Source organism: Canis lupus, chromosome 12, assembly GCF_048164855.1.
Source record: "Canis lupus baileyi chromosome 12, mCanLup2.hap1, whole genome shotgun sequence".
NCBI classification, from domain to species: domain Eukaryota; kingdom Metazoa; phylum Chordata; class Mammalia; order Carnivora; family Canidae; genus Canis; species Canis lupus.
In genome coordinates this window covers 1883570-1897164 of record NC_132849.1, presented here as the reverse complement: position 1 = coordinate 1897164, position 13595 = coordinate 1883570, and the positions used below count along the sequence as shown (strand labels likewise).

At 51.6% G+C, this 13595-nt stretch overlaps 1 protein-coding gene across 4 annotated transcripts in view; it reads right to left on the bottom strand.

Annotated features, from left to right (window-relative positions):
* Positions 1-8417: 8417 nt before the first annotated feature.
* Positions 8418-13595, bottom strand: part of CTTNBP2NL (CTTNBP2 N-terminal like) — a 54528-nt gene continuing 49350 nt past the window's right edge. For all 4 annotated transcript variants that reach the window (XM_072768997.1, XM_072768996.1, XM_072768999.1 and 1 more), the window contains exon 6: positions 8418-12520. In XM_072768997.1, the coding sequence (XP_072625098.1) occupies positions 11039-12520 (1482 nt within the window). In that variant the 3' untranslated portion in view covers positions 8418-11038. The remainder of the gene's footprint in view (positions 12521-13595) is intronic.

Below are 13595 nucleotides of genomic sequence, written 5' to 3'. Positions count from 1 at the left end.
CTTTATTATTTCTTATACTACAAGTCTGACAGCGTTGAACTCTTTTGGCTTGTGTGTGTCCAAGAAGTCTTTATTTTGCCTTCACTTTTGAAAGGTATTGTCACTAGGGATAGAATTCTAGGTTGACAGTTTTTTCCTCAGTACTCTAAAGCTGTTGGTCCACTGTCTTTAGGCTTAGATTGTTACTATTGAGAAGTCTGCTGTTATTTTTATTCATGTTCATCTACATATAATATGGGTTTTCTTTTCTACAGTTATTTTGAAGTTTTTCTCTTTATCACTAGTTTTAAAAAGTTTGATCATGATGTTCCTTGGTGAGCTTTCCTTTATGTTTCTTGTGCTGAAGGCACATTGACATTTTTCTATCTGTGGGCTCATCATTTTCATCAATTTGGAAAAATTTGTCCATTATTTTTTCAAATATTTTCTTTTTTTTTTTTTAATTTTTTATTTATAATAGTCACACAGAGAGAGAGAGAGGCAGAGACATAGGCAGAGGGAGAAGCAGGCTCCATGCACCGGGAGCCCGATATGGGACTCGATCCCGGGTCTCCAGGATCGCGCCCTGGGCCAAAGGCAGGCGCCAAACCCCTGCGCCACCCAGGGATCCCTCAAATATTTTCTTTGAGGCACTCTAATTAAACTCATATTAGGTCACTTGAATTTGTCTTAAAGTTCATTGGTATTTTATTATTGTTGAGAATCTTTTTATGTTCTATGTTTCACTGTGGATGGTTTTTATTGCTGTTTTTCAAGTTTAACAATCATTTATTTTATAATGTATAATCTATTGTTAATACCATGGTTTTCATCTCTAGACGTTTTACTTGGACTTTTTCTATGTCTTTCTTATCTTTAACAAACTCATTCTTTCTTTTATTTCCTTCAGCATATGGAATGCAGTTGACATAGCTGTTTTAATATCATTGTCTAGGGATCCCTGGGTGGCGCAGCGGTTTGGCGCCTGCCTTTGGCCCAGGGCGTGATCCTGGAGACCCGGGATCGAATTCCACGTTGGGCTCCCGGTGCATGGAGCCTGCTTCTCCCTCTGCCTGTGTCTCTGCCTCTCTCTCTCTGTGTGACTATCATAAATAAATAAAAAATTAAAAAAATATATCATTGTCTAATAATGCTACCATTGTGTCATTTTTGGCTAATTTTCAGTGGATTGATTTGTCTCCTAATCACGTGCCATATTTTTCTGCTTCTTTGCACACCTAGCAATTTTTTACTGATGTTAGATATTCTGAATTTTAACTTTGAGGTGCACATATTTTTGTTTTCCTATACAAATCCTTAAGCTTTGTTCTGGGATATAGTTTTTTGGAAATAGTTTGATCCTTTTGAGTTTTGCTTTAGTATAGTGCTATTGAATCAAGCACTTGAGTCTTCTCTTTTAAATTTTTTTTTTTTTTTTTTTTTTTTAGGTGGGAGAAGAGCAGCACTTACTCCAGGGTTAATTTTGGCTCACCATAGAAACAAAAACCTTTTGGGTACTCTATCCAGTGTTCTGTGAATTGTGAGATTTGTCATTCTGGCTGCTGAGAACAGAAAACTACTAGTCCCACAAGAGCTCTAAGTAATATTCCATCTAATCCTTTTGGGTGGTTTTCTCGAATGCATATGTTGATTAGTATTCAGTTGAGGATTCTGGGGAGGGGCACTCTGAAGATCTCTAGAGATTTCTCTTATTGCAGCTCTCTTGTCTCCAATACTCTTCCTTCCCAACTCACAGCTTTATCTCAATTTAGGGAGATTGCCAGGCCATGACTCCATTACCCCTAACTGCTGGGACAATCATAGGACCCACTTGGTTGATTTCCCATTTCAGTCCTTTTTTTTTTTTTGCCTAAAGTCCAATGTCTTGAAAATTATTAAATATATTTTGCTCAGTGTTTAGTTGTTTTAGGGGGGAGAATAAAACCACTCCCTGTTTTTTCCATCTTGGTTGGAAGTAGAACTCTTTATAATTTAAAAAAAAAATATCCAAACATGTCTTTTGACTCCCTACTTTTTGATTACATCTTCATATTCATGGTGTATTTATAATTGTGTACATTGCATTATTGAATATTTTCCTGACAGAGAAATTTTGTTTTGACTAGACATTGATGAGAAATTAATTGCCCGTTATGATTTTACATATCCAATAACTAGATAAATTTTTTAGAGACCAGCTTCTGACTCCATTCATTTCAAACCTTGTTGCCCTCCATTTCTCATTTGACTTCTAGTGCTAGGTGCTATAGGATATATCAATAGCAATAGAACTGTTGGCACTTCTCCTTCATGTCATGCAAAGTGAGGCAGCATAATGATGAATGGGAGCATTCCTACACCAGGATGGCTGGCAAAGACTCAAGTATCCATGGAAATGACTGCAAATCACATAGGTATATTCTACTCAGAAGTAGTCCCCTTTAGCGGAATTCCAAAAATGATTGTGGCCACCATTCCAAGGTTACCCGACATGGGGGAAAGTATTATGTAGGAGAAGTCAGAATGAAGAGAGACAGCAGTCATAACTGATGGCAGTTAAGATGTCTTACTCTTGCAAATCTTATAAAAACATACGGCCACGTGAACACATTCCTTGGCCTCTTCAGGGTTGGGAAGGGGCCATGTCAGCCGTGGCTCTTGAAGCTTAAACTCCATCAGCTTCATGGTGTAACTGTTTCTGCTCATGATGCCTCAGTTCAGGATCCCAGTGGTTCGCCCAGTAAGAGTCCAGAGTCTTTCCCTGGGCAGACGATCCCCTTTCCTGTTCTTTCCTTCTCCGGATCCGCTTTTCACCACGCCCGCGGGCAACTCCGTGCGTTACAGAGGTCGTCATGGAATGTCCTTCATCCCCTTCTTCATCTGGGGGCATCTCTGCCTACTTGAAGGCGGGGACATGTGTGGCCATTGCTGACTCCACCGGGAATGAGTTGTGTCGCACGGGCTCCTCCTGTTTTTATCACAGAGTCACGGCTCACTGTTCCCGGAGCTGCACCGGACGACCGGCGTGGCGGGCTCGCGCGTGCGCCCTCGAGTGTGAGGTCCTGCCTTTGCTCACTGGGGCCCCCGCCCCCGCCCCCGTCCTGCGAGGAGGCTGCCCTTGTTCTCATCCCTTTCGCTGGTCCGGCTGCGCCTCCCCATTCCCGAGGCGGCTGAGCGCGGGACCGAGGGACGGAGGGACGGAGGGACGGAGGGACGGAGGGACGGAGGGACGCAGCCCTGCTCGCGCCCGCAGCCCGCACTCGGTCCCCGTCCCTCCCGGACCGCCGCGGCGACCCAAGCGCCAGGGGGCGCCAGCTCCTCGGCTTTCCGGCCCAGCCCCGCGCGGGGCCCCGCGTCCCTTCCCCACGTGCCGCCCGGGGGTCGCCGGCCTCACCCCGCCTGCGCCGGGTCCCCGCGGCGGGCCGGGCACCGCTCCGCGTGGTCGCGCCGGATGCGGATGCGCGCCAAGCCCTCCGAGGGAGGGTCCGGGGCTTCACCGTCGGGTGCGGACCCGGGGCCAGCGGAGGCCCCTCGACTCGCGGAGCAGCGCCCCCGGCCCCCGACGACCGCACGGCCCCTGTTCGGAGCCCCTCTGTCGCCCCCCGGGGTCCTGCGTCCGCGCGGCGCGCACACCCCGGCAGCACAGGCCGGCTGCGCTGTCCTCCCCGCGGTTCCCTTACACCCGGTGCCCCCGGCCCGCAGATTCCCCCGCCTCGCCCGCCCGGGGGCACCTGCCGCGTCCGCCCCTGCGCGGCCCGGGAGGTCACACCTGCGCCCCTCGTCGTCCCGGCAGTGTCGGGTCCAGCCTGCGCGCGAGGCTCGGCCCGCTGCGGCCTCCCAGTAGGCTCGGGAGTAGGCGGCCGCGTGCCCGGCTCCGGGCCTGCGGGGCCCGCGGCAGCTGCAAACAGCAGCCCGAGAGGTGCGCTTGAGGGTTTCCCAGGCTGACTCGTCCCGCCTCGCGTTTGCAGCCCCCGGGAGGCGGGGGGGGGGGCGCGTGCGGGGAGCGGAGCTGTGCGGGGGGAGCGAGGCCCGCACGAGGCGGCGGGGAGGGAGCCGGGGGCCGCGCAGCTCCGAGGGGGGCGGGCGGGCGTGAGCCCCGGAGGGCAGCTTCGCGTGCGGCCCGGGGCGCTCCCCGGGGCGGGGGAAGGAAACCCCTGGGGAAGAGGAGGGGCCTGTTCGCGGCGCCCCGCCCCGCCCCGCCCCGCCCCCCGCAGGACACCCGTGGAAGGCTCCGCTTTGGGTCGGGCGGGAGCCCCGGGCCCGGGGGCAGCGGGAGCGGGCGGTGCAGCGGCGGGCGGCGGGCGGCCCGGACCGGCAGCTCTGCCTTCTCCCGCCGCCTCCCCGGGCTGGGAAGCCGCGTCGCGGGCCGGAGGACGGGCTCCCGCGGCTGCGGCGGGGCGGGGGCGGAGGATCGGCTTGGACCACGGGCGGCGCGGGGACCCGGGTCGGAGCCCGGACCTCGGGGAGAGGAGGGGCGGGGGCGGCGGGGGCGGTGCAGGCCGCGGAGCAGGCGCCACCCCCCACCCCCCACCCCCGCTGACCCGCGGGGGCCGGAGCTGCCGCCCGGGCCCTCCAGGCTCCCGCCAGCCGGGACTCGGGGGCTCGGCGCGTGCGGGCGACTCGCCCTTCCGCTCGCGCTTCCCCAGACCGTGGAGCCTGCGCGTGGGGATCGCGCCGGGCGCTCAGCCGCAGCCGGGCCGCGCCTCGCAGGGACGGACGAGCTAACACGCGGGCGCCCGCGGCCGTCGGCGTCGCTGCTCCCGGGGCCTGCGGCAGAGGCGGGAGCGGGCGGCGGCCCCCGGCGGTGCCCCCGAGTCTCGCGGCCGCGGCGCGCGCGTCTCCCGGGCCCAGGGGCGGCGTTAGAGGAGCCGCGGAAGGTTCCCTGGCGCCAAGCCAAAGAGGAGGGGGCCTGCGCTCCTCCTGCACCGGCCGGGACCAGAGGGGCAGGGGAGCCGGAGACGGAGCCCGGGAAGCGAGCGGCTTAGCGAGGGGTGCCTCGGCGGCACAGGAAGGGACGGAGGGAGGTGAAAGGCAGGGAAGGCCGAGCTGGCCTCAGCCCCACAGGGGTTTGGAAGCAGGTAATGACCCTTCAGAGTCCTCTTGATCTGGGACAGGCCAGGTCTTTTTCTAAGATTTCATTCATTCATTCATTCATTCATGAGAGAGAGAGGGAGGAATGCGGTGGGGGGAGGTGAGGGGCAAGAGAGGGAGAAGCAGACGCCCCACTGAGCAGGGAGCCCACTGTGGGGTTGTGTCCTGGGACCCTGAAGCAGACGTGCCCTGCAGGTGCCCCCCTGAGCAGGGGACCCGGCCCACCACACAGGGCCTCCATCCCGGGACCCTGATATCATGACCTGAGTCGAAGGCAGACGCTTACCTGACACATCCCTCCAGGCGCCCCTAAACCCTCCATCTCTGAAGGGACTTGGGTATCCCACGTCAGTCTGCTGTACTCTTGTCAAATTAAGTGGGTGCCTGGGTCCCCAGGGAGCAGGCCAACCTTGGTGCCACGCCTCCCAGTAATTTCTCCAAGGTCACCATTCACGGTGGCACCAGGAGAGAGCCCTGTGCTCGCCCGGCCTAATGGCAGCACAAGAGCAGCTGTGTTCACAGGCCTCCGAGCAGGAAGTCACTCGCAGGTGTCCCAGGATGATTCATGTGACTCCCTTCGAAGCTCGATCTTCCTTTCTCTCTTGCTGGTGGAGATTGTGGGGGTAGGAGGGGACACTTAGGAGGAATGTAGCATTTTTGCCAGAAGGTCCTTTCTCTATTTGCCTTTCCCGAGGTCTTCCCTACAAGTTCCTGGGGAATACGTTGCGGAGGGCTGGGCCCTGCGAGCTCCTTCCACCAGCTCGGAGCCCTGCAGAAAGCGCAGCGCACCGTGTCTGGTCGGTCTCCCTGAAACTGCATGCCCTCCTGGGGACTCACGTGCCCTGCCCGCGTCCTAGGACTAAGGAAGCCAACGACACATAGTGCAAACACTTTCTACCAGGTCGAGACTGCTTTGGAAAGAGGAGGAGACTTTCGCCCCTTTTCTAGTTAACAGGCTCCTGCCCACAAAGAACTCTCTTGCTACCACAGTGCTCTTGCCAGGGTCACCTTCACTAACCGCACGTGGCATCTAAACCCTAATTCCGTTGGTTACTTGCCTCTGTTGAGATTTTGTGGGTCAATGTTCTGCTCCTCCCAACTAGAATGTGGGCATCTTGAGGGCAGGGAACAGTTACACTGGTTTTCCATAATTGCTACCTTGGTTTCTGGCTCATCTTATTTTTTATTTTATTTTAATTTTTTTTTTTTTTATGATAGTCACAGAGAGAGAGAGAGAGAGGCAGAGACACAGGCAGAGGGAGAAGCAGGCTCCATGCACCGGGAGCCCGACGTGGGATTCGATCCCGGGTCTCCAGGATTGTGCCCTGGGCCAGGCAGGCGCTAAACCGCTGCGCCACCCAGGGATCCCTCTGGCTCATCTTAAACTTAGGAAACATCTGGCTGCTTGAGGGGAATCACAAGATGTTACTTTTTTGGTGGGGGGAAGGGACAGTGGGAGGGGTGAGAAACTCAAGCAGGCTCCACGCCCAGGGCGGGACCCTACATGGGGCTTGATCTCGAGATCCGGAGATCGTGACCCAAAGCCAAAATCAAGATTCGGACAATGGCTGAGCTGCCCCAGCATCCCTGTTTTTGTCCAACTTCTCTGATCCAATGAAGGTCTCCTGGCACTGGTTGGGTCTGAAAATTCACTCCTGGGGGTGGGTTTTTTTAGGATGAGTGGAAGGAGCAGTGTGTGTCCTGCAGGGTTCACACCTCGTCTATCCTAAGAATCAGCCTGGGTATTTACTAAAGCCCCACCTGGGGCTACGGAGTCCGAATCCCCGGGGTGGGGCCTGGGCACGGCTACCTGCTGCCTCAGGAGAAGCCAGGAAACACGGGTAGTGGAAAGCAGGAAGCACTGGGGGCTTCAGTCCAGGTGGCACTTACTAAGGGCCCTGTGTGAACCTCTGGGCCCCAAGGGCCTCAAGTACACAGGGTGCTTGGACCCAAGTAGGTGCTCTTGGCTCGGAGTATCATTGACAGTCTGGCCAACCAGATTCAAGAGTTTAAACTATCTCCTGAGGTCAGAGGCAAAGGACAAGTTCTTGTGAAAGAGCAGGGAAGGCTATGAGGCACCGTTTCTCAAAATGCGAGCCGCCGAGCACCTGAGCAGCCAGCCCCAAGGCCCAATCCTCAGGAGTCTTATTTTAGAAGCTTCCAGGTTACGGCGAAGTTTGAGAACCACTACCTCGGTCTCCTTTCCCCTCCTCTGCTTTTACCAATGAACTGGCCATTGACAGCTGGCAGATGGGTGATCTCCAGAGTTTTCTCAACCTGTTTTACAGCGATTAGGTGTAAGTAACTCCTTTGGAACACTGCTCACTGGCTACTTCGGCCTTCCGATTCTGAGAACAGATACTACTTTGAAGCCAGCGTTTCAAGACATTTGAGGTTCTGTTTAAAGGACCAAGCATCAGAAGAGCACTTTATAAATTAATGACAAGGTGGCCTTGCTACTTCTGGGGAAGACAGGCAGAGCGGGAGGACCCAGGCTCACCCGTCCAATGGATACGCCTCGGCAACACCCACATCAGTAGAAATAACTCAGAAAATGAACCAAAGCCTGGAAGAATGTTCTCCACAGCTAGCTGTACAGAAGAGGCCACATCCAAGAGAGTTGGAGGGCGGAGACGCTGTCTGTGGGAGGGAGGGAGGCTCTGGGCACAGAGGGCAGAGGGGAGGCCCCACGCCAGGCTCAAGGGACCCTGAGAAAACGAGGCACTGCCGAGCGGCTGGTACAGGAACGCAGACACGCCCAGTGTTAGTTGAAACACTCATTCATTGGCTTGAAGGATGGCAACTCACCACATGGGACTCTCCCCGCTGTCACAGGAGCTTCAGGGGCTTCTGCCGCCTGCGGCCTGCCCTGGCTAACGGTGCAGCCCGGGAGCACTGGATGAGGAGACACGGGGCACACTGGTCATTTTGTCAAATGCCAGGGCAGGCCAAGAGCAGGCATCCTTACAGTCGGGAGCACGAATCAGGGATGGCTGCAGGGTTTCTGGATCCTCTGAAGCCCTCGACCACATTATGCCTCTTGGTATGCCCATTTTTCTGCGGACAGAGTCTAGCTTTTCTTAAATTCTCAGGTCTGGAACCCCCAAGGGTTTAAGGATTGCAGGTTGGATTACTGCCAAGGCTTCCTCTAGCTCTAAGGTTCTAAAGAAAACCAATATCCCAGCTCCTTGTGGAGCCTAACATGGATGCGTTACTGACCTCACTTGGTTTTTGGAAGCCACAGGCGACTGCTCCCTCTACACCACCTGCTCCTCCTCTGACAAAACAGACCCGGTTGTGCAACATCCTTCACTTTGTACAAACAAGACTAGATTTTGCCCAGACAGTATGATTTAACTTGTTTTAATGCAGTCTGCTATAAAAATGGATGAAGACTTCTGCATGGTACATTTGGCTTCACAATGAGAATGCCTGGTTAGTGCCTGTGGTCTGTGCTGCACATCCACTAGCATCTGCTGACTAGCAATCTAGCTTCCACAACATGGGTTAAGACCCAAGCTGTGGATTGTGGAACTTTTACTTAGCACACACACGATCTACAGCAAACTTAAAATACTAATCTATAATACCTAGCTGGATTATTGGATTCATTGCAATATTGTGCTTATTTATCTTAGAAGATAGGCAACTAGCAAAAATACACATTTCTTTTGCATTTCCCCACCCCCATATTACACTGTAAAAGAAATACATTATTCAGTGCACTTCCTAAGAAATAAACTTCCTTATAGAATCTCTCTCTATATAGATCTATGCCAAAACAAAGGAAGAGCACAATGCAACTTTTAAGATTACCATTTAAAGCAAGAGAGGTAATAACACTCTGAGACTGGAGCCCCCATCCTGTTTACAAAGTTTAGCTGTTTTATCACTTCACTTGGCTGTGCGAGGGAATGAGGTTTAATGCATGATTGCCTTGGGAAGTTTATAAGATGCCCCATTCATCACTTGATAGACACCCTGGGGCATTAGTAGTACTTTAATTTTTGATGTATCGGCCTTAATCAAACTGTAAGCCCTGGAGACACCAATTGTGATTTATACATTGATTTCTATCACTGGCCTGTCTCCCATCGATTCATACTGGATTAAGAGGAAATAGATTTAAATTACCGCAGGAGGACAGGGCTGCTGAGTAATGTTGGCCAGGGAGAATGTATGTGAAGATACCAGGACCTTGCCATCCCTGAGGACAAAAAGTCCTAGAACCACCTCATCTCAGCTGGGTTGCAAGGTCTTACTTGGAAGATGGGGAGAGTCATTATATCCTGCGGCCTCTGTCAGCTGTACCAGCCTATATGTTGGAAAGGGTGGAGGTGTTTGTCCTCAGAAACTCACAATAATGGAAATGACAGAAGTTTCTAGAATGAAAGAGGTTGCAGTTTGGCAGCTGGTGAGCTAAACCCAGCTGCAGAAGCGTTTAAACAGCAGTTTAAAATTGTTTTTGGATCTATTTTGATACTTCAAAGTGAGGACGTTTCTATGAAAATTTGGATTTCACAAAAACTTGAGCTGGTAACCCTGGTTGGGCACTACTGCATGGCAACAAGCAGCTGGAGCCGAACAGGGGGGCTTGGGCACTTCAGTTAGCTATAGCTTCCCCCACCCCAGCTCTTATAGCCCCCGATTGACCGGTTTCACTCATTTACACAGCCAGTTGAGTTCTGTGACGCTGGGGTTGGTTTGACTCTGGCCCTTTATGACCCTGAAGATCTGACTTTGTTCGGAATTCCACGCCCTTCCTCTGACAGATGGGGTCCCAGCCACGTCTAGTTGCTCCGTTAGGTAATCCTAATGTGCATTTCTACTCACCTTTATGCTATATTGCAAACTCCAAAGGTATAATCACACTAATATTCATGTGTTTAGGTGTGTGTATGTGAAACACGTTAAGGGGTGTGCATCTATACAGATATATGTATACTTCCATTTAGGGAAAAGTTAATTTGGTTCCACAGATACAGACACCAAGTGCTGGCAGCTCAGACAAGAAGTGTGGCAATCTGGTAAAACCTGTATAATTCTGACTTATAATATTACAAAGATAGTGAATTTTAAGTTATTGCTTTGTGAGTACATAATAAAGATCTCATTCTGTTGCAAAATTTTTATACAGAATGAGTAACCATTTCCTATTCAAGTAACAGCAATCGGAATCAGAAGTTCCTTACACAACAGTAGATGCCTGAAGAGATTTTTTGAACGGAGATGTGATTTCCTTCTATTCAAGAATTGATGTGGGAAATGGGGAGTGACTTCATTTTTCAGAAGTACAAGAAAATCAGCACCCCTACTGCTTCCTGCTCAGGAGGGATTCTTGAGGGCTCTAAGAGCTCAGCTTTGTGGTGAGGTCACACCTACCTTTAGGATTCCCGTCCTACTGACGCAGCCTTGTTTCTGAACACAAAGCTTATATTAAAACAGTAAAAGAGGATTAAAAGCAGTGTTGGTTTTTAACATTCAGGATTCATGGAGGATCTCGCTTTCTGCAGTTACATGATCCATTTTGTATTGTTGCTGCAGGACCATATTTGTATTGCAGGCTTATTTCAGGCACTTTTGAAACATGTTCATCTGGAATAAAAATCTGCATGAACCACTTCTGCATAATTCAAAACGAGCGTTGAGTGATTTCTAGTCCCAAAATTAGACAGCAAATCACTGCCTGTCCTCAATTAGCTTTCTCCATCACGAGACAGTGACTGCTGAGCTTGAGACATCTTTGAGGTGCCCTTCTAGCTTTAGTACAAAGGTGTGAGGCATACAAATCCAAATGACTCACTTTCTACTTAAAAAAAATACAAAGAAAGGCGAAATACACTAAATGGACTATACAGATGGTTTCAGCTCCTATCAAAATAAATAACATGATCTGACTCAACGGTTGGACTCTGAGCTCTTGGACGAAATCTGGTGGAATGTCAGCCATGGAGACTCCCGCTAGGGACTAGCTGCTGGTGGGCAGGAGTATCTCCACGTCCTTGCCATTAGCTACGATGGCAGTAGAAGAGCAGCTGACGGCTAGGTCTTCTGTGGTGGCCACAGAAGAGGCGTGGGAATGAGTTTTGGTCAGTGGAGTGGTAGTGGATGGAGAAGGGGTGAGGCCAGGTTTTTTGGGTGGGATGGGTGGAGGGTTTCCTCTCTCAGCTCTGGGGATGGTGGGGGACTTGATCCCTGGGGACAAAGGGCTCAGCGGGCTGGACACTTTCCCTGGAGTAGGGGAATGGCTGGTGTCACCTCTTGGGGTGGCAGCGTTGGCCAGATTTCGATAGTCTGTGCCAAAGGGAGAGCTGTTGGGGGAGACGGGCTTGATGGACCCCTGCTGGCTAGTGAATCTGGAGAGCACCTGAGTGACTGTGTTGCGGGCCAGCTGCTTGGCAGCAGAGTTGTCTAGGAGGGTGGGAGACAGGTCCCTGGATGGGGGGCTCTGCAGACCACTGGCCTGTTGGTCCTGATCTGCCTGGGACTGAAATTTGTGCCGAGCTGCATGGAACCGCTGGTTGATCCCTACTTGGTAGGAGGACTGGTAGCTGGGGCTGCTGGCTGAGGACCCCAGCAAGCGCTTAGTCAGCACTGGGGAGGAACAAGGAGAGGATGTGAGGGAGGAGGAGGCGGTACTGCTGGGAGACAGTGAGCCCCCACTGGACGGGAGGTGACCGGTTGCTGGGACGGGAGTCTCAATTCCCGCAGGACACCCACCATTCTCCACAGCTTTCTCTTGGGCCAACCCCACAGATCTGTCTCGTGGAGGCACTTGGCTCTCCACACTGCTACCGATCATCGACTCCTTGGCAGTTTGTGTCTCTGGCTCAAAGTGGCCATTGGTTTTTGCATACGAGTAAGGAGGAGTGGTGGGACCAGGCAGCCCGGTGGCTGTCACCTTGGCTGTGTTGCTCCCATGGGTTCTTTCTGCCTGCGAACTTTCCGTTTGGCAAAACACAGACACCAGCACGGGAGGCTCAGTCAGGGTGCCTTTAGACACGGTTACGGGTTTCCTCACTTGCTCCGTGGGGCCACTATGCTGTTGAGAAGCCTCCAGGTCCTTCATTATCTTCTTCAGACTTTCCATCTCTTCCTTCAGGGTTTTGGTCCGGTTCTCTTCTCGGTTCAGTTTTGCTCTAAGTTGTTCTCTTTCGATGTCGAACTCAGACAGCTGCTTCTCCACCTGGGCCTCGGTCTGCAAGCCTCGTTTCCTCTCAGCTGCCAGCTCTTCCTCTAGTTGGCTCACCCGGCTCTTCTCCTTCTCCAGTTTCAGGCTCAGCTCACCCGCCTTCTGCCCCTCCTCGGCCGCCTTGCTGGTGGCTTTCTTGCACTCGAGCACCAGCATGGACGACAGCTGCTTGTGGCGGGTGCGCTCCTCTTCCAGCTGGCTGGACAGCTTCTTCTGCTCTTTTTCAAACTTTTTCACTTGGGACTTCTCAAATTCCAACTAGAAAAGAAGGCCACCATACAGCTTGATTAGGATAAGAAAGCAAAGAGATGTGGTGCAAAGCTCCTATCAGGTAGTGCATCCCGGCTAGCGCTTGTCGGGCACATGGATTGCCACCTACGCCACATGCTTAGTTCAAATATGCCTGAAGCATCAGAGCACCTGCCACAGAAATGTACACACTACGGTTCAATCTTTCTCTGATGGTTTAGGAGGCACGTCTAAGTGCTCATATTCTATCCACAGGAATACGGGCCATTGTCTGTGTTTTAGGTCAGAGGGTCGAAGCAACCAATATGGGTAACAGCAAGCCCTATGCACCAGGTTTCATGATAAATGCTGATGGAAACAGAGCTATTCACTTATTTAACTCCAGTAGAGTTAATGTGGTGTTCTGTTAGTTTCAGGTGTATGATATAGTACTCATCCTGTTAAGTGTACCCTGTAAGAAGACAACACTTCTGAAGCTTCAGTAATCCTTCTTTTTGGTCTTTAAAACAAATAGATGCATTTAAATTGTACTTTTTACATAAATGCAGTCTATTTTAATTATCCTCCCCACCCTACTTAAGGCACAGCAACCCTATGCAAGAGGGAAAGGGTTGACAGAACTCTATTAGTCAGTGTTTTTCAAACTCTGAGACCCATTAATGGATGAGGAAACCAATCTCATGAGCTACGATCAAAGTTTTAAAAAAATGAATAGCTATTGTAAGCAGTAAGGGTGATATATGATTTCACGAGATTTTTGTTTCAGGCATGTGTTTGTGTGTGTGTGTGTGTGTGTGTGCACAAATGTATATACTGGGTTGTGATGTAAACAGTATTTCTTACTGGGATTCCTAAGTCAAAATGCTCAAGAGTTTGAAGCTGGTGTTCCCACAGTATGTTCTATGGAATGACAGTCCTGCAGTGAATGCTCTATATCAAACAAAGACTGTAAAATTGTAGATTTGCTAAACTCAGAATACCTTGTCATGTTCTTGAGACTCAGGATGTGCTTATCTATACTAAAGGGCCTAATGAATTAGAAACCTATTTCACCAGGCACCCGGGTGGCTCAGGGGTTGAGCAT